The 21,850-nt window shown below is 40.2% G+C and overlaps 1 protein-coding gene across 1 annotated transcript in view; it reads left to right on the top strand.

Moving 5' to 3' along the window:
- The window catches only part of SUGCT (succinyl-CoA:glutarate-CoA transferase), a gene marked incomplete at both ends in the record, with an annotated part of 360,317 nt that overhangs the window by 103,897 nt on the left and 234,570 nt on the right, over nt 1-21,850 (top strand). The window contains one exon of the mRNA XM_080338492.1: nt 21,169-21,240. Within this exon, the coding sequence (XP_080194618.1) occupies nt 21,169-21,240 (72 nt within the window). The remainder of the gene's footprint in view (nt 1-21,168; nt 21,241-21,850) is intronic.

The raw sequence follows: 21,850 nt of genomic DNA on the forward strand, positions 1-21,850 counted from the left end.
AAGCACTGAGTGTGCCTCGCATCCATATAGATTCTGTTGGTTTTGGCAGGGGCACCCAGAGCTACATTAAGCTTCCTGGTATATTTGAGTGTGCTGCCAAAGGCCCCTGTGCCCCATAGTGTGCCATCCAGCTCTGCCGGGGGTCGTACTGGCAGGCAGCCTCTCTGCAGTGACAATGAATTCGATTTTGAGAGTAGCACTGAAGATGCAATACGGATTTATTGATTGTGTCTGACCTGAATGCCCATCCCGTGTTACTCTGGAGCATGCAGACCAGAGTGGAGCCTTCTTTTCCTCCCGAAAGAGGAGAACAGAGAATGTGCACTGCAACTGGGGGTCCTGGCGAACAGCAGGATGACCATGAGCCAGCACTATGCCCTTGTGGCCAGTAGGTTAGTGGTTAGTAGGTTGACAGAGGTTCTCTTCCCCCTCTACTCTGCTCTGGTGAGACCACATCTGGAATATTGTGTCCAGTTCTGGGCCCCTCAGTTCCAGAAGGACAGGGAACTGCTGGAGAGGGTCCAGCGCAGGGCAACAAAGATGATGCAGGGAGTGGAGCATCTCCCTTATGAAGAAAGGCTGAGGAAGCTGGGACTCTTTAGCTTGGAGAAGAGGAGACTGAGGGGTGACCTCATTAATGTTTATAAATATGTAAAGGGTGAGTGTCAGGATGATGGAGCCAGGCTCTTCTCGGTGACAGCCAATGATAGGACAAGGGGCAATGGGTACAAACTGGAATACAGGAGGTTCCACTTAAATTTGAGAAGAAACTTCTTCTCAGTGAGGGTGCCAGAGCACTGGAACAGGCTGCCCAGGGAGGTTGTGGAGTCTCCTTCTCTGGAGACATTCAAAACCTGCCTGGACTCATTCCTGTGTAACCTCCAGCGGGGGGATTTGACTAGATGATCTTTCAAGGTCCCTTCCAATCCCTAGCATTCTGTGATTCTGTGAACTTCCATCCTTTTTGGGAATGCTAACACTACGGGTGTCTCTAGTATATGACAGATTTTATATTCTTTAAGTAAGAAGGCTGTTGTATTTCTCTGTGCATGCCACAGAAATGGGTGCAAGGAATGGGCACCTCTGTTTTCTGCTTTAAAATGTTGCAGGAGTGGAAACAATGTGTCCAGAGGTTTACCTGGCTGCAAAACAGAGGAATGACAGTCTAAGTAAAGAATCTGGTTGGGCTACTCTTAGTTATACTGTAGAAGGTATAATCTTAAATGAAATGTTGAGGATTAGGGTGTTACTCCGTTTATAATGAGGTGTCAGAACTGACCAAAATCTATTTTAACTTGGATTTCTGTAGTGGCTACCATGTTACCTATCAATAAAGTTTTAGCTGCAGAATAAAGTAGGGAGTGATCGTGCTTTGAAGGGTACCAGCATCTTGGTTCTGAATCTGTAAGATGGAGTGACAATGACAAGAAATGTGAATTCATATGTATTGTACTTCTGTTTAGCATAAAAAGAGATCAGATCCAATGTATTTAATAAGGAAGTGATATATTGGATAGATATCCAGAATAGGTGTCATTTTTAATAATATGTTAACATTTATAATGTTAAGTTCTGTTTTTACCTGTTCCTTTGTCTCTCTGAGATGAAATCAGGCATGCTTGAAAGAGGGAATTGTTTTGTTCTTCCTTCCCAGCTAGCAAAAGAAGACCCCCTTCCATCGTATTTAGTAAAAGCTGGGAGTTTTGTTCAAGTTTCTCTGGAAAATGCAAACTTCTAAAACCTTCTATATTGTCGAATGTCTCACTAATAACTGATAAATTTATATTAATTCATCATCTTCATAATTTCTTTTTCATGAATCTGTATTTTGCGTGACCAGTATTGTAATTAAAAAAAAGAAAATGTGAGATTGACAAGATAATTAGCTTGTGCAAACTGGTTTTATTTAATGAAATGGTGTCTTTTTATTGTTTGTTGACTGTAGTAAAGTCAAACTAGTTTGCAATAATTGAAGAGAATTAGTGCAGAATTCCAGTTATGTAGTCTTTATAAAATGAGAAGAACAAAGGGACTTGGTAACGCTGATGAGTGTTCTTTCCAGATATCTTTTTCTCTTTCCATTTGAAGATAATTTAGAATAAGTTTGGGGGATCATAGTATTGCAGCCTTTAATCATATACATTCCATCTAATGCGGACATGGATGAATGACATTAAAAAAAAATTCCACTTATTTGTTATGAATCCATTATCATTCTGTGGGAAAACAAAACAAAACAAAACAAACCCTGGTTCATCCAACCTTGAATAATATTATAGCATATGTGGTAAACAGCTAGATTTGGATGATGTGTTACTTTGTGGTATCACTCAGGGCTGTATCATTGTATGTAAACACTTGAAAGAAAAGACCAAGGAAATTCACAAAAGGCAAGATTAAAACACTGCTATTGTTCTCTGGCTTAAGATCATAAAAGGAAGGAAATTCATAGTTAAGCATCCAAACCTCAAGTATCTGGGCACAATGCAATGCCAGCCTTAATTTTACGTAACTGTACCCTGTTAGGAGTAGACATTGGTGGTTTGATCCTGAACGATGAGTTACATTGCTCTTAGCAGCTGAAACCAGAAAAATAATTTTATTTTAATACTTGCCTTTGTTTGGTGAGTAGACTTTTTGGAACAGTTGTAGTTGTTTTCTTGCCAATTGAAATAAAACAAATCCCTAATAAATAGTATTTTTTTCAAATGTTATACTTAAAACTCGGCTACGCGACTTTCTGTTAAAATGGAAAGGGGAAATTGTGAAGAGAAGCCAGTGTCTTGCTTGGATTTCAGGAATGTTAAAGAATTTGTGGTAAACTATAATGGCTATAATCTGCAGAAGCTTGATTAAAAAAACCCTCAAAATCCCACAACACTTAATTGGTGAAGGAAGTAGTTAATAGTACTATTAACACAGAATAATAAAAATACTACAGAGTTCTTGAAGTATCTGCAATTAATTGAATTTCTGTCCTGCTTTTCTTAAAAAGTTCCTTCCTTAAAAAGTTTCCTCTCAGTTCTTAGAAATTGTAATGAGAGTAGCAGAAACTGTACTTTATGGGATGCCAAAATGGATGCAAAATGCAAACGATATCAAATCTTATATTGACACTTTAGCCTAAGGACATTGCTTCAAGGATTCCAAAGGGGAGGATCACCAATTCTTTAGCAATCTCCAGTCAAGTCAGGGAAAGTCTATTAGCACTTTAAAAGCCAGAGATGACCCACCAAACAGTCAGTGATTAAAATCTATCACCTGGTAAGGTGAGGCTGACATGAGAGAAGGATGGTTATAGTTTTCTCAGAGGTTTTTTTTCTCTGCTAGGTTGAAACCCCAACAGCGTCTAAGCCGCTTGCACTCTTTGTGTCTTTATTTGGCATTTGGAGTGATGTAGTGGACAAGAGCTGGGAGATGAAGAGACAAAAGTCTAAAATAATGTCGCTTTTTCACAACAGATGGAGCTCTAGTCAGTTTTGAATGGTAGTTTAAGTTTTCTCTTGAGTAGAAATTACTGAAGGTAGGGAAAATTCACATTCCAGATAAACTAGTCTCTTGGGTGTTGCAGCGAAATGGAAAGGTCCCTGACCCACAGTCTGAAAAATTACAACCCATGAGACAAGAGAGCTGAAGTGTTCGGCGATAAATCTTTTGCTCTTCAGTATAACTAAGCATATCGCTAAAAAAGATTTACACATGAAAAAGAAAAGTCTGGAGACAGAGTGAGAAAGAAAACTGCTTTGTGAATATGAATGATAGTGCTACACTGAACAGCATGGATAACAGCTATGTAGAATGATAGTACCATGGTAGACCCACAGTACAGTTCAACCATCAAGATGTTACTTCAGAGAATTGCTGAATGCCGGAGTTTTATGGCTGGGGATTTGGCAGCCCCTTCTCTATTCTAGTTTTCCTGTAATCTCTTCAGTGAAGTATTGATGGGGATTGTCTGTTAGTGAAGGGAAACCAGCCCCTTTCCCATCTCAGTGCCCATCCTTAGTTTGTTCAAATACTCCCTGACATACATATGTGACTTTTTGATTTCCCCTCTCTGTCCCTGAGACTGCAAGTTCCAGGACTAGGGATTTCCTTCTGATTTCCTGATGCAATCTCTTCCATTCCTATTATTCTTGAGTATTCTCTTCTCTGTTGTTGTGACAGACCTGCTTAAGATGGTATCTTCTTTCAGCTGCTCCATGTGTTGGGACTTTCTGGAGAGTTTGTGTTTTTTCTGTGTACGTGGGTTGTTTTTTTGTTTGTTTGTTGGGGGGGCAGGGGGGAGCATAGCTGCTTTAAACTGTTTTTACCACAGAGCATCTATTTGTAAATCCTTACGCAAGTCAGATCAGAGCACCGTGTCTACACTGGCACTGGGTTAGAGCACAGAAAGCTCTACAGGTACTTTGCTAAGATACATCGCTGTATGAATTTTTCTGCGGTGTATTGTGGGAAAGCTTTTCATCCACAGACCACTATACAAACATGTTTTTAAGTCAACTAACTAAAGTACTTCCATGGCTTTTGTTCCATCCAGTAGCAAGGCATGGATCCAGCTCTAGATGATGATGTTTTCCATCTGTTGGCATGAATGCAACTCTCATTTTAGGAAGAACAGAAAATTCTGGGCATGAAATGCAGTGCAAAAGCATTTCAAGAGTAGTTTGTTGCCCTAAGAAGTCAGCGGCATGTTTTGCCAGGTCTTTTGTGCAGATGTGTAGTTATGGAGACAGCTCATGCAGGTTGAATAGCTGCAGAAACCACATGCATCTTTTTGGGCATCTGGCATAACTGCTTCTCCAACAGGGAGGACACCCTTCTAGACCTTTGTAAAGAGCTTGCTTTGCCTGTGAATAACTAGAGCTTACAGAGTCAAGGGTACTTATCGATGCCTAAACTTGTTGCAGTCTTTTACCGCTGTTTTACTGTGATTTGGTTTTTGGCTAGTCCTTTACTGGTGCCCAGAGATTGGAATTATGTATTTCAGTTACTGCTTCAAAGCTGGAAGGCTGAAAAATCCTGATTTCCCTGAAATAACATCTCATTTTTTTTGAGAAAAAGTGATCTGTTGAAGCCACAAATTTGCCCAACCTTGATCCAGAAACGATGATATTTGCCTGTTACAGGCAAGCCAAGGTCATCCAGATAAAACATCCATGAATGGGAATATGGGCAAAGAATGTGTGACATAGACATAATCTGGAGATCCCATCTTTTTAAAAAATTATTTTTAAATTTGGACAGCAGTTTACTTTATTTCTACCTCAAATAAGTAGTCACTAGATCCACAGTTGTTTAATGGACCCAGACAATTCTCAGCCACCTTGCCTCAAAAAGAGGCAAAACATGGGAACACCTGGCAGCAGAAAATTTCTTTGTGTTCTTTGCAGTATATAATTACATGGTGTTGGTATGGTTTGGCCAACTGAGGCAAAATGGCATGGCCAGCAAAGTTTTTGGACAATAGAGTCCTATATTTCTGCTTGATTTTGAAACTTGCAAACTTTGTGAGGTATCTGAGGGGGAGCAGCGATGGATTTCATTGGGAGTAGATTGGTGCCTGTGGTTTGGATACAGGCTACTTATTACTATATCCATACTAAAAAATAAGCAATGTCAGATCCTATGCTTTATTTCAGTCTAAATGCCAGCTGGGCTAAGAAAGCAAACTGATCTCCTGAATGCTCGTTCAAAGCCTTTAATTCAAATTTATTATTAGATCCACATTTAGCTCTGCAATGATGATGTACTTTTTCCTGTGTTCCTGTCTGGTACTTGCCACCTGTGCTAGACAAAAAATGCACTTGCGTTTGGATTCTTCCCAACAAGGACAATCTTTGTTCTTCCACTCCTTGATTCGCAGCTTATACTGCATTTCAAGAGCTTTGCTTCCTTAGCTCTCCTCTGTAGACCAGGGGTGTCAAACTCATTTTCACCAGAGGCCACATCAGCCTTGTGGTTCCCTTCAAAGCGCCGAATGTAATTTTAGGGCTGTATAAATGTGATTATTCCTATATTTATACAGCCCTAAAATTACATTCAGCCCTTTGAAGGCAACTGTGAGGCTGCTGTGGCCCCCCAGTGAAAATGAGTTAGACACCCCTACTGTAGACTCTATATTAATCTGTTTTAGCCGGTAGAGTACAGAACAGCATGAAAAGCATGTCGATATCACTTATCTGTGTTATCATTTCTCTATAGAGAGTCAGGAACTGTGGTTTTGCTTGGGAAAATTGAAGAAATGTAGTGATAGGGTGGAGATACCAGATAGAATTAGTTACATGTTTTTGTTTTGATGACTTAACATGGAAAGATGATGATGTTCTCTCTGTAGATTATATTTGGGCTATTGATGTGCTCTATGCAGTCACTCACTAATTTTCCTTCAAGCTAAGTCTGTTAGTATTCAGCAAGTTAAAGTATTCCCTAAATGCTAATAGCTAAAATAATGCCCCCCTCAAGACATTCCTGCCACCAATTCTGGAGCTATTGCTTTTGGTTCTTGCAGGAAGAAAACTATTGGGTTCTTTAAAACACAACAGTAATTTCCAGAACAACAAATCATGTTACGGTTCCTCAGAACATAAACCAACAGTTTTTCAAGTTGTCTTAGTTTGAGAGTTTCATCTAAATCACTGGACACTTACTTTTTTTTGCTAGCTAAATTCTTTCCTTTTTCTTCCAAAATAACCAGGTCTAATTCTTAAATCAACTGTTGGGTTTAGAATGAGTACACCCTTTCTGAATCAGGTATTGGCTCATTTCTGTGAATATAACGAGGTTTAGGAACTTCTGCATCTGTCATTATTCAAGCTGACGCTGCTTCATATACACAAAATACTTCTCTGCCAAACCCTCGTCTTGGCCATCTGGCTGTGGACACTTGCATGGAAAGTGCAGCCTGTGGAGCAGTTAGCAGCATGACTGGCAGCTGCAGTTGTCAGGGTTCACACAATTCCCATTGTTTTCTTCCGTCATTCCCTTTCTTATACAAAGTGGTGTTTTGGATAGAAGGCTTGTCCAGGAACATGTTCAAGCCCTCTTACTTTTACTATTCACTATTGTTGTTGTCTGGATGGGAGCAAACATGATCCCAGATACATAATAATAATAATAATAATGATTTTTCTTTCTGCTAACAGGCCTGTGTCTTTCCCACCTCATACACGACCCTTGTTTTAACACACGTTTGTGACAAGGTTGCTTTCTGATCTCTAAGTTTACATTCTGCTAGTCAATGTGAGAAGGGAAAGGGAAATTCTATCTGTGCCTGCTGAAGCTGTTTTTCTTTCTGCAAACTATTTTTTGTAGGTGTCGTTTTAACAGTGTGAATGTAGTACTGATCAGTGGAAATCTTGATTCCCTTGATTTCCTTCTCATTGATGTCTTAAGTTCAGGTCTCCTGATGTCAACAGCAGACTAGCAGCATGGGGTTTTCAGAAACATCCAAGTGGGACATGACCACTGATGTACACGGCTGTCCAGACAGGTATTGTTGAAATACCCCTAGGTCCCAATCTGGGTATTGTTAGCAGTGTGTTCATTGTGTATTACATTTACAAGTATCCGAGGGAACTGGGGTTATTTAGTCTGGAGAAAAGGAGACTGAGGGGAGACCTTATCACTCTCTACAACTACCTGAAAGGAGGTTGTAGTGAGAAGGGTGTTGGTCTCTTCTCATGAGTAGCAAGTGACAGGACAAGAGGAAATGGCCTCAAGTTGTGCCAGGGGAGGTTTAGGTTGGATACTGAGGAATTCAGGGAAAGGGTTGTGAGGCATTGGAACAGGCTGCCCAGGGAAGTGGTGGAGTCACCATCCCTGGAGGCATTTAAAAGGTGTATAGATGAGATTCTTAGGGACATGGTTTAGAGGTGGACTTGGCAGTGCTCGGTTAATGGTTGGACTTGATGATCTTCAAGACTTTTTCCAACCTAAATGATTCTATGTTTCTATGTAGCAGCCTAAGAAGGGCGGTTAGGAAGATGTGGTTCAGTTCATGTTCTGCAGTCTGTTGAAAACCAGGACAAATGTGAAGGCAGTTAGCCTGAGCTGGCCACAATACTTCTGCAGAGTGTCTTACAGAGAGACACAACTTGTCTAATTTAAACCTTGAAATGCCAAACCAGTCAGTTGGCAATCATATGCCACCATAGACTTCCTGTTATTTTTCCTCCTCTGTCAGGTTTTAAGACCAAAATGATTTTGAGTGGGCTTTGAACTTTTGTGAGGGGAAGGAAAGGCTGTCCTCCTGTTTTATACATTTGAAAGTCAGGGTTTTCTTTGTGAATAAAGTCTTATTCTGTAGGATCTCCATTTTCATTTCGAAGTTGAGGTACAACCATATGTCCCACTCATTTCAGTTGATTTTACATTCTTTGTGGCAGCTGAAGGTTACTTTATTTGCTCACTTGGTGTATTTTGTTTTAACTTGTGCAGAGTTTGAAAAGAAAAAGACAAGTAGCTGGAGAAATATATTCTTCATCTAAGAAATCTTATGCATCAGCACTTAAGCTAGTGTGAAAACTGGTATAACACTCTGCATTTCCACCTGAATATGAGGAGAAACTTCTTTGCTTTGAGGGTGCCAGAGCATTGGAACAGGCTGCCCAGAGAGGTTGTGGAGTCTCTTCTGGAGACATTCAAGACCCGCCTGGACACATTCCTGTGTGATCTACTCTAGGTGAACCTGCCTTAGCAGGTGTATTGGACTAGATAATCTCCAGAGGTCACTTCCAACCTCCTTTGATTCTGTGATAATTTTCACTAGCAATCTTTTACAAGGAAAACTTTGTCTAATAAAATGCCCAAGCTTTGTAACTGTAAAAGGAGATGTATATTGGAAGGAAGTTAAATGGACCACTATCTTGCTGTCACTGAAAGCTGTCTCTGTTCATCTTAATTAACTATTTAAATGCATTTTGTTACTTCTTTCTATGTGTTATATTTTAGTACTGTTATAAAAGAAGCTGTAAAACATCCTAATGCTTTCTTCAGCACCCTAGAGGGAGGAAGAGTGGTCCTTACAAATCCAAACCCCTCTTCTCCCTATTTGCTCCTTCTTCCCCCTCCCCAAGTGAGGCAATCAGATAATCAGCTTCATATAATCGAGCGACAGCAACCTTGTTTCTGTGAAAGGTCACTTCATAGCCAGGGAACAGTGGGCATGCAGCACTTCAGGCTGTCATCAAGGGCTGCACGAACAGGCCAAGCTGCTGCCAGCAGCCCATTTTAGTCCTTCCCAGCACAATGGCAGGTCTGTGTGCTGGGCTTGCTGCTGCCCATTTGATGCCAGCCGTAGTGTCACCAGAAGGCCATCTGGATCATTAGGAGACCAGCCCATTGACTTTGCCAGCAAAACAAAGAGGGAGGTGAGAGCGTGATGAAGGCCAGGTGCCAGGCTGCTCCTCCAGACTTGCCGGCACCATCCGTCAGCCCTAGCCAGACTGGGCCCTTCAATAGCTGCAAAGATCATTTCTGCAATGAGGATCATCCGTTCTTTATGAGATGTTCGCTTTTACCAGAGATCTTTGCTGTTAGATCGTAGACTGTAACATGGCTGTGCTGTGGTATATAGATAGCAGTATCTTGGTAGCTTTAAACTTTGCATGTGGGTGACATCTAATGTAATTGCACAGCTATCATGTACTTGCTTTGATTAAATTTCTGTAAAATATTTCTTGTAAAACAATAGGTGTTTTTTTGCAAAAGACCCTGGTGGAAACAGTATATATGTTCATACTCATCTGTCAGCTGGCTGAGGTACAGTCATGCTGTACAGGGTTCAGTATCAATGTATGGCAATTATCTGTGGCAAAATGTAGTAATTTTGCACTTTTCCTGATCTCGCAGTGTTTGTCATAGGTGAATATGGTCACTGTTCTTAACCTTTTAAATTGCCACTGTGCCTTGCAATTGGGCATTTCTTTAAGAAATTGAAAGGTAAAGGTTTACATTGACAGTGGAAGTAAATTGGCTGGTCATGCCAAGCGATGAAAACTCTGTGTCACTGGGCGATATTCACAGTCAGAATCCTGCCCTAAATGAGCCCAGACTCCTATGACTCTCCCATGATTAAATCAGAATTGCCATTTGGGTGTTCATACTCTCTCGAGGCTGTCCCTTGGCCACCCAGAGCCAAAACTAAATTATGACAGCATAGGACAGGGAGCTGCTGGAGACAGTCCAGCGTAGGGCAACAAAGATGATGGAGTGGAGCATCTGCCTTATGAGGAAAGGCTGAGGGAGCTGGGGCTCTTTGGCTTGGAGAAGAGGAGACTGAGGGGTGACCTCATTAATGTTTATAAATATATAAAGGGTGAGTGTCAGGAGGATGGAGCCAGGCTCTTCTCAGTGACAACCAACGGTAGGACAAGGGGCAATGGGTGCAAACTGGAACACAAGAGATTCCACTTAAATTTGAGAATAAACTTCTCAGTGAGGGTGCCAGAGCACTGGAACAGGCTGCCCAAGGAGGTTGTGGAGCCTCCTTCTCTGGAGACATTCAAATCCCTTCCTGTGTAACCTCATCTGGGTGTTCCTGCTCTGGCAGGGGGATTGGACTAGATGATCTTTCGAGGTCCCTTCCAATCCCTAACATTCTGTGATTCTGTGATAAAGCAAAATTAAACCTCAAAATAAAGCAAGCATTAAATAAGAATCAAACATGTTTGTTGAAGAACAGTATGATTTCCCTATGAGTGGAAACTGCGTGGGGTTTTTTATTTGTTTTTGGGTTTTGTTGTTGTTGGATTTTTGTTTTATTTTGTTTTGTTTTTGAATCTGCAGGGGAAAAATGTGGGATCTTTTTTGAAAACTGAGATTTTCTACTTCTCCTTTCATCTCCACCTATTTCCTTCTCCCACCATTTTACTGGCATAGCTATGTCTGTCAAACTTTGGAACGGGCAAGGGGTATAAGGAGGTGATTTTGTATAAATGTGGCTAAAATCTGATGTGGATTTTAGGCTGTGATTATAAAAGTACACCCATACTGTGTTGATTCTCCAGAACAAGTTCTTTTCTAAAGGAAAGTTATATTCTTTATGCAAAAGCACCATACAAGCCATAGATGTAGACATCTTTGCTAAAAATCAAAATAGTAGCTGCTACCATGCAGATTTCTTCAGTCTTTCTCAGTATATAATTTGACTTACTAGTTGCTAGAATGAAAACTTGGTTAAATATCGACCAGCACAGTTTTTGTTTGGCAAAAGGTGTGAAGTTTTGATTTCTAATTGTAGTGATTTTCAAACTTTAACAATTGAAATAATGCTAAATTTGAGGTAGATAGAAGATAGTAATTGCAGTAATGTGATGTATTTCAGTATTTCTCAGATTAATGGAGAACAATGAAGAAACAATATTAAAGAAAAACAGAAGTCTGAATTTTGTTATTTTTAAGGAAACCTGTTAGAAATTTACAGGAAAGTGAAGAGGAGAGGAACTTCTGATGTTTTTAGACACCAAAAGTTATTTTTCAGTTTTTTAAAACAGATCTCACTAGCAGTATTCCTATGGCCTGGCAATATGTTTTGTTTGTGGATTTTTTTGGCATAAATTCAGAACTTTGAATAGTGTGCATCCTGGATGTCTGGCCGGTTCAATTCTTGAATCCTTGATTAGAGATAGAGTAGTGTTTTAAACGAAAAGCAACTACATGCAATAAACCTTAATGAGTCTGACTTTAAACCACAAATCAAGGATACTGAAGAGTCAAGGCTGAAATATTTGAAATCGTCTTTAGTTCACGATACTGTGTCTGCTGAATAGTACATAGGATCATATATGGTTTGAGAGATACGTTAATTGAAAAAAATCTCTAAAATAGGGCAACAACACGTTGGCAGAATGGAGCAGAGTTTCTCCTACCTTTGTCCATCCTGTTTTGAAGCTTAATGGCAGATTTCAGACATGAGTGCTGTTCATTTTAAGTTGTGAAAGTGCCAAATTGTGAAACGCAGCCCGTTCTGCACCCCTGCAATTGTTACGTCCTCATTGGTGTTTTTGCCGATTTTCGTCAGCATCAGAGCTAATTTCATCCCTCGCTCTTCTCGGTTGGCTGGTTGTCAGAGAAACTCACAAATGATTCAGCTTGGCTTTTGAAGAGCCTTCTTTATAGCAGGACGTGAAGCTATTAGGACCTTTAAGTTAATAGCGCTGCTTGCCCAGTCTGCGTTCTGGTTTGCTTATACTGGGTCATCTGTCTGCAGCTTGAAATGCCGGGCTGATTGGCTCAGCGTGAGTTACCAAAAAGGTGGTCAGTATTACAAAGCTCACCTCTGGAAATTGTGCCACTGCATCACTTAAAGCCAAAGAGTAGAAAGGAAAAAGGGACAGAAATAATAAGACAAATCCTGCTCTGATGATTTCTGCTGAAAATAGAAATAGAACCTCATTTAGAATTCAATTCTAAGTTGCACTCTTAAAACCTCATATTTGAATACTCAGATTTTCCAGACAGCTATATCTTATGATTTTTGGAAGGTGTAAGAACTATTTGTCATTTCGGCTTCCATAATGCCTGGAGGCCTGTATCAGGATCAGACTGTGGTCATGTGTGTTGTTTTTCAAAAGAAATGTTTTCATTGCATTCTTTTACTTTAAAAGTGAATCAAAAAAATAATGCTTATAATTCCAAAATTGGAAGAAATTGTGTGAACTATTGTGTGAGAAGGAAAAAGGGTAAGGAAACATAGCTTGGATTCAGGCTTTTGATAGATTATTAAAAATGTTGAGAAAAATATTGTTTAAAAAAATAGCTCTGCAGTGCCCTTTAAAATCAGTAAGCGTCTATTTTAATTCCCATATAAGTAATAACTGGCTGCTGTCTGTATATATACTTAAATGTTGCTTGCTGTATAAGACCTTGTTTGCTTAATTTCAGCCTAACTGAATTTTTATGGCTGTGCTATAAACCTCTTGAAAATAGTGGCTTAAATGGAAATGCTGACACAACGTTAATTACACTGGCTCCAGTGCGATACTGTGATTAAAGTTTATTTATTTTGTGAGTGCGTGTCTATGTGTGTGTAATTTCATTGTTGAAAAACTAATAGAAAACTAATGTGGCAATGGAGAATGTGATTCTGTGCCCGATATTTTATTTTTCAGCAGCAAGGAACAGTTTTAATGCCAGTTTACAGAATCGGAGAGCTTATTTTTAATTGGGGTATAGGTATTTAAAATTTTAGAAATTTGGGAAAGTGACAAGTTTCCCACTTCAAAGCTGTTCACTAATCTTCCTGGGGTTCATAAATGGCTTTTTGGGTGGTGAGGCTAGACGTATGCTGCATTCACATTAGAAAACAAAGAAAATGGTTTCATTTCCTTGCAGCATATGTTCTTTGAGATGATTGGGAGAAAAATCGCATCTCTAAAAATAAGGGTATGCAATCCAAAGTTAACGTTCATCACACCGTTGAACATGAAGTAACAGCTCGAAATGTCTTCTTGCTAAGTAGTATGTCCAACTGATACTTTTAGATGACGAATCTATGTAATGCATCTAGTCAGTTGGGAAATTAACAGTCCAAATATCATATGGTCAGGATCATAGAATCATTTTGGTTGGAAGAGACCCTCAGGATCGTTGAGTCCAACCATAACCTAACCTAATTCTAGCACTAAACCATGTCCCTAAGAACCTCGTCTAAATGCCTTTTAAATACCTCCAGGGATGGTGACTCCACCACTTCCCTGGGCAGCCTCTTCCAATGCTTCACACCCCTTTCTGTGAATAAATATTTCCCAGTATCCAATCTAAACCTCCCCTGGCACAACTTGAGGCTATTTCCTCTTGTCCTATCACTTGTTACTTGGGAGAAGAGACCAACACCCTTCTCACTACAGCCTCCTTTCAGGTAGTTGTAGAGAGTGATAAGGTCTCCTCTCAGCCTCCTTTTCTCCAGGCTAAACAGCCCCAGTTCCCTCAGCTGCTCCTCATCAGACTTGTGCTCCAGGCCCTTCACCAGCTTCATCACCCTCTTCTGCACTCTCTCTAGTACCTCAGTGTCCTTCTTACAATGACGGGCCAAGAAGAGTAAGTGGGAGAGAGATCTCGTCTCCAGCCTGTTCCTTAGGACAGAGAGCGGGGATTGGAGAGGCCTTGCTTGTAGGGTGTTCCCAGCAGTTTATACTTATCTTATTAGGCAGCAGTTGGATAGAAACATGATAGTCTGGTGAGCAGAGCTAGGCTGTTCGGCTTCCTGAGTGTTGAGACTAGTACACTGTAATGCCAAATGTAGATATCCCTGTTTGGTGCTGTGATTTTGTGTTAACTTTGCTGCCCCTTTCAGTAAGGTGCATTCAGGGCACGTTCATTCAATGTCTCTCGTGTGCTTTGCTTCTGGATCAGTCAGGCAGTCATTTTTTCCGCACTCACACATATACAGAACCAGAAGGTTGATCAGAAATGGTATCTGATGGATCATGGGCTCTCTATAAGTGAATGGTATCCTTGGCTGGTAGTCTGTGCTGTACTTTCCTTGACATCAGTGCTGGTGTTCTGCCTCGTCTCCGAGACCAAAGTAATCATTCCCAGTCTTACCATAAACACCTTTCCCAGAAGCTCGTGGCATCCAGTCAAACTTCTTTTTAAGAGAGTTATTGCAGATATTCTTAATTCTGATCTGTCTGACTGTGATAGCTAGGATGTTGCAGGATATCATGTCCTGCAACATGGCAGTGGGGAGAGAGGCAAGTAGTGCAGGTTGAGAAGACTGTCGGGAAAAAGTGAAATCTTTGTGTGGAATGCTCTTCTTCAGTTTGCTCAGTGAGAGCACTCAGCATACATTAATCCAGTCCATGAAATTTACATTTTTTATTTTTACTGTTTGCTTTCACTGGAAGAGAGTGCAAAGTAGGCAAATAGTTTCAAAGTGTGTGGTCTTTATGATTTATATGTAGTGCTCAGAACTACCGCTGACCAAACTTCTTGGTCTTGTTCCCGTTTGTTACAGTAATTAAATATTAAGTTGTTATGAAAAGATTGTGCCCTTCCCTTGAAAGAAAAAAATAATGTCGCTGCTCCATGATTCTGTGGCACAGCTGATGTTTTATTCAAACCGATGTGTAAAGGTAGAGAAAGAACGTGCCAAGTTTATCCCATCTGGAAAGAATGTAACTATCCTGGATCCAAAGCAAAACTTAGGATCTCCTACTCTTTAATGTATTTGGAACCAGACTTTGATAGGGTTGGAGAGAGTAAAAAATCAACAGAAGCTGTAGATTCATTTGGTTGGCAGGAGAAAGCAGCCTATGTACAGGTCAGTCAAATCCTGAATACATCATCTTCTTAACTGAAGCCTTTAATCTACATTAAAACTGGAGAATGCTTGTCCTTAAAAGACCTTCTCACTGAAGCGCATGTCACACTGGAAACTTCAAAGTGTAAGTGAAGACAAAATGGGCAATAAATTAAAAGTAACTTTGTAATTTTTCTGTGGCTCCAAGCCTGCAAGAGACCAGCTTTTCTCTTTGACCACACCCATCAATAACAGGGAAGTACTTCAAGCACATAAAGGGAGACCTATGTGTGGTCACATAACCTTTTAGTGAGTAATTACTCACTGATTCTATAAGTGAGAGAAGAGACTGCTGTAAATGTGGAGATGAAGGGGAGAGGAGGGAGTGGCATATGAAAATGGCTTTTTAAGAAATGCTGGTGATATGTTTGAAAGTTGTGTTTGAAAATACTGGTTTAGCTTTTTCTGTTTTTATGTTTACAGACTTCTCAAGTAGGTGTCTTTGTTCTGCGCTGTCCCCAGCTGGTCTCAAAGATTTGTTCAGCCTGTGCATGAAGCTGTTTGCTCCTATGCCAGCCTTGGGAGGGAGCTCAGAGCAGTGTTCTCCCTAAGTGCCATCTGAGAGTGCTCCCTGTTGTGCTGTCAGACATGTACCTTACAGAAATACTGTATCAAGCCTTTATAAAGAGATGGCATCTTTCCAAAACCTCAAGCAAGCTGCTTCATGATGCCAGTCGGAGCAATCGGCCTGTTGCTCTATTAAACCAACAGCAGTTAGAAGTCATTCAGAAGTTACTACCCTTTAAGCCCTGCTCCAGAACTCACCAATACATAGTGACTATCCAGAAGCCCTCAGCTGTTCCCCTCGTGATCCATCATTTGATGTTTTTAGAGATGCTGCTGCTCAAGTTTATGAATCAAAAGGCAGTGCTGTCTTGCAATGTACTTCAGATATGAGGGTATCTAACATCAGCTATTCCCAGTGAAAAGGGATTGTAAGTATCTTTAGAGATCCTAACTGTTATTCACATAGGAACATCAGATAAGAAAACTCATAAAGACGAGTAATACACCCCCGTTACTGTACCTGATGTAGCACAAATCTTCCTCCAAGGGGAGGCCTGGAATTCAAGTATTTCAGCCATGACTGCCGTTATCAGTAAAGGGGTCAATACGGTAACTGGTAATGAAAATAATCAGTAGCTTGTTCAGATAATTAAAGCTATTAACTGCTCCTAGATCTGCAATAATCCTCCAATTTCAAAAACCCAATGCTTTGTTCTTTTGGTCTCTCTGAGTATTGTTTGGCCTCCAAATTCTTCTTCCTGAGAAGTCTCTGGCAAAGTGACATCTAGTTTCTGCCTGGATGGTGCTTGCATCCTTTGCATTTGATCTTGACAGTCCTTATGGCACTGGGAAGCTGCCTAGTAATGGTGATGGCTGGAGGCAGTATTTTGGTGTGTCCTGGTTCGATCTGCCGGTAGCTTTTGAGGCTGGACCATGAACTCCCCTCACTGTGCCCTCCCTCAACAGTGCTGATCTGGAATTAGACTTTTGAATGAGAATGAAAAGTGGCTGCCCTGTTGTGCTCGAAGGGTTGTGATCAGTGGCGTGAAGTCGAGCTGGAGATCAATCACTAGTGACATCCCCAGGGGTTCATTGGACCAGTACTGTTTAACATGGTCATCAGTGACCTGAATGATGAACAGAGTGCACCGTGAGCAAGTTTGCAGAATATACAAATCTGGGAAGAATTACTGAGACACCAAGTGGTTGTGCTACCATTCAGAGGGTCTGTGACAGGCTGGAGAAATGAGCCTACAGGAACCTAATAAAATTCATCAAAGGGAGTTATGAAGTCCTGCACGTGGTAGCAAATAACCTCATACTGCTGTACAGACCAGGGTCTGACTGGTTGGAAAACAGCTTTGCAGAAGATGACCTGGAGCTCCTGGTGGGCAGAAAATGCAACATGAGCCAGCAATGTGCCTCTGTGACTCCTGGTCTGTATTGCCAGCAGGTAGGGGGAGGTGATCCTTCCCCTCTGCTCAGCACCAGTGAGGACAAATAACCAGTGGATCCGCTTCCTGGTCCACAACTGAATCCACTTCTGGGGTTTGTAGGACAAGGATGTGCTCGTACTGGAGCAGGTTCAGCGAAACGCCATGAAAATAATTAAGGCGTTGGGGCATCTCTCATATGAGGAGAGGCTGAGAGAGCTGGGACTGTTTATCCTGGAGGAGTGGACAGGAGGCTTGAGAAGGTCTTATGAATGTGTATAAATACCTGATGGAGGGGAGTAAAGCATCACCATACACAGCAACAATCGTTCTTGTTGGTTTGATTTCTGTGTTTTAGATTCAAATACTGAAAACTGACCTGGACTTTTGATCAATTTATTGGAATTGGCAATTAATTAATTAATTGTTTCTTTACATTTTAAAGTTTTGTTTGTGGAATCAACATGCAAATTTAAATATATGCAAAGATATTTACTTACGATTGATGATTGCCATAGCATATATAGGCTTCAAGTTCATAAAGCAGGCAATAAGTACAAGAGATCAATGATCTTTCATCAGCACCATCAACACTGGCAAATTTTGAAAGTTTACTGACTCAGAGCAGCGCAAAGACTGGTTAGTTTGGCCTCACATTATCTCAGCAAGTCTATCCACTCTGATAATAAACTAAGGTAAAGTCTGACCTGCATCTTTACTGCATAGTCTATACAGCATTTTTGGAGAATACTTGTAAACTACTTGGAACATTTCTGAAGGTGGGTAGAGTTTATATTCCATATGTTTAGGGAGGTTAAAATGTTTCAGTACACGAAGTGTCTCAGGTATACAGAGTGTCCTAGGATCAGATTGAGAATAGTGCTGAGTCCTGTAGCATCCATTAGTCAGCGTGAGGTGTTGGTGCATGCACCTTGAGATCTGGCTTTGAACACAGGTATGGTGTTGTCATGTACTATGTATAATTCAATGTGAATTTACAGATTAGCTTCTTAGAAAACCCCGAGCTTTTGACACCATTTTGAAAAGCTATATTTTTGGATGCTATGCAATCTGCCTCTGCGTTTTCCGTGAATAAGATGTGGACTAATTTTTTTGTCTTAATTTTGTTTCTTGTCTTCACTGAACGATGTCCTGTTGCTCAGGATACCACGTGGGAGTCACAGGTTAAATTGTGCTCTAGAGAATTTTATCAGAAGACCTAATTCTTCAGAAAAAGGGAAAGGGAAAAAAGACTTTTGCCTTGTGTGTGTAGTGCCTTTTATTGCGCTAATGTGAAATGATTCGATGTGATAGACAGCAGTTTATCAAAACAAAATCTCATTAAAATCTGTCTGCACTTTGCCCTTACTCTCCTTTGTATAATAAGATGTGAAGCTTTCTGTGACCAGACAGTAACCTGTTGTAACCTGTAGTGTGAGTACATTTATGGGTGATGAATAAAACCATTGTTATCACCCTTAAATGTTGGCATCAATATTGTGCTAATAACATTTGGAAGTTTCTGCTCTATCAGCAGCAGTGACGGGCAAATAATCAGCTGTTTTGTAACGAAAAGCTTAAAATAGCAGCCAAAGACATTTGAGTTAATCTTCATGGAAAAAGACACTGCCGCATTTATGATGATACCATTTTTGTTGTGTAAGGAGGACATGATTGTTGTTTTAGCTTTTTAGACATACAGTGCAATTAGGAATAATCAGTTTTCCCACACATTCCGCAAAGCAACTGAAGCACAAATGCTAATAACCGGGCCCTTAAATTTAGAGTGACTTCCGCTGCTGCATGGGCAGCCCAGGCATACAGATGCGTTTCTCATAGTGGTGCGCAGCTATTGTGCAGTTGCAGTCTTCTTGCAGAGATGCGAGTCTCAAAAGAAGTTGCTGATGAACAGTAAAGTCTTTAAGATTTGCCCATACTACCAATTTAAATATATTTTGGAGTGCGATGGAGATTTGTATATAAGTACGTATGGCAAATATTTTAGTCTTTGCAATCCGTAACAGGCATCCAGACTCAAAGTTTAAAAGAATGTGTAAAAGAATTTCTGATTTGTGTTTACTGGAAGTTGTAGGTGGTCGCACCAATAAAAACTATACTGTGTTACATATGCACACAGATTACCCCGTAACTTGTGTGAAATGTATGTGGCTGGTTTTAGAATTCAGAGCATCAGCAAACACAGGTCAGGTTTTGAGCAAGGTATTAGGAAAGCAGATCTTGCCCGTAACTAAAGGTGGGTAGTTTATACTGACAGCTTTAGTTCACAGCTGTTCCTGCTAAAAGCCATTTATTTGCTGGGGGTTGGCAGGTGGGGAAGAAGTGTCTTACATATTCTAGATCAGGGTCTGTCATGATTGTTTTAGACAGAAATCTTCATGAATGGATATATCTAAAAAATGTATATGCATTCATATACAACTTCCTTTTCTGTATTATTTTCCCATTTTTTTTCTGTGTTCATTACTTTCCTCAGTGTGAGTATGCAGTACATTTATATTATGCATGCTTCTGTTCTTTTACTGTATTGAAGCCAAGTCAGTGGGACTTTTTTTTTTGCATGTTTGGGACTTAATTTTTGCTGAATTTCCTCTTACTTGCTAAGAATTTTAGACTGAAGTGCTCAATTAAATGTGTGAAAATTAAATTGCTAAACTTTGTCACTGATCAATCTTATTTACCAGGAAATGAAATGTAGTGAGAGCAAACAATTAATATCCTATCTATGATGTGCAGTTACTTGTATTTCAGTGGACATAATTTTCCACGTACAATTTTAAAGCTTTGACTATACCAGATGGTAAAAGAGTCTTAGTGTGGATGTAGTTGTGTCTGTATGAAATATTGCAAGTTGGAATAGCATATTCCTGTTTGTGAAGAAGAATAAGCCACAGTGGCATGAGAAGACTGTTTATTATTAAAGTGTTCCCACACAAAAGCTTATATTTGTGTGTTCTTTTTCCAAAATTTATAGTAAGAACTCACACCTTTAGATCAGGACATGATAGCTTAACAAAAAATAGATTTCTGAGAATGAAGATGGGTTTCGTTCTCTGCAAGAAAGTATCACAAGGCCTTGTCACCATTAGTGCCCCAGCCTGTGCTGGTCTCTTGCACTGAAGTCAAATTAATAGCAGAAGAATTTTTCCCAAATGCTTGTGACAGTTGTGGTTGTAACATGTTTGACTGAAACTACAGTTACACACCCTTGTATAATGGAGTGGTGTGGAGGAAAGGGGAATCTATTTGCATTATCTGATTTTAGAAGATGCTCTGACACAATGGTAAAAGTCGAGGATGATGCCAACTAGAGATTTTGTTTCCAGTTAAAATCTAAATGGCTATGATTTAGGCTGAAACAAAAGCTGTTATGTCCTACCCAGTTAAATGTTTTCTTCACCATGAAATGTGCCAGTAAGGTCACTGTCATGAAGTCAAAAAAGATTTAAAAGAAAAATCCTCGAAGTTGTAAAAGAAGTCCCATGTTCTCCAGAAGCTTGGCCTTGAGACCACTGACCAAGGAGGTCAGTGGTCTCCAGTTGAAGAGGTGGAAAGGTGCAGCACATTCCTTTCATCCCCATGAAAGTCCCTAACTTGTCATTGTAAGTCCTTCTCAGTCACTATGACTGTGGGACACATTTGCAAAGTTTCAGGGTGCCTTAAGATACATTTTCAGTAAATAATCTATTAACCAAGATAATGTCTCAACTCTAGAAGAACTCTAAGAAAAAAAATTCAAAAGGGCCATATCTATCCTTGTGGATGATTTTGAGCCACTTTTATAGAACTAGAGGTTGGGTCTGAATGGAAATGTTTAAGGAAGTCATTTGAACATTATTTACAATGTTTTTTACTTAGAAGATGTGCTAATACGTTATAGCTTATCACCTATCTTTTATTTTCTAGGCTTTTAAGACGAAGGATGGCTACATTGTGGTGGGAGCTGGAAATGATCATCAGTTTGTCATTGTGTGCAAGGTAATGAGGTGTTGGGTGACAGTACAAAAATGTGTTATAGTTTCCATTCTGACTAGGAAAATAATTACTGATTGCTTTTTAGTTCCCTCTTTTTTTGTGAAAATAAGTAGTGAATATAAATTCTAATCCTGGGCTTCTGGCAGGTAGTTTAGGGTTAGATACAGGTTCTGTGCTTTGTCTCTATATTCAGAACACTCCAGTTCCCAAACTTGGGGTTGCTGAACCCCTTTTGAAATCTGTGCAGCTGCAGAGCTAATTAGCTAAAAACTCAACAAGCTAACAGCCTTCCAGTTCTAGAATAGTGAATGTCACGGATGTCACACTGGTGCCATTTTCAGGAAGAAATGCGATGCTGTTTCTCCATAAAATATGTGGTAGGCACAGCTATTAATGAAGCAGAGCTCGGGGGATAGGTGGTTCTTGTGCCACCTTAATCCTTAGCTGAGTGCATAGTTCTTTTGAACACTAGTATGTGCTGGTCTGTGCTCACAGAGAAACTTGTGGACTTCTTAGAAAATATATATTATAGGACTGTGGGATGACTTTGGAGCGGTGCAGAGATATGACATTGAAGAACAAATCTTCAAACAGGACTGTTGCATTCAAAATC

Source organism: Nesoenas mayeri, assembly GCF_963082525.1.
Source record: "Nesoenas mayeri genome assembly, chromosome: 2".
Classification (NCBI taxonomy): domain Eukaryota; kingdom Metazoa; phylum Chordata; class Aves; order Columbiformes; family Columbidae; genus Nesoenas; species Nesoenas mayeri.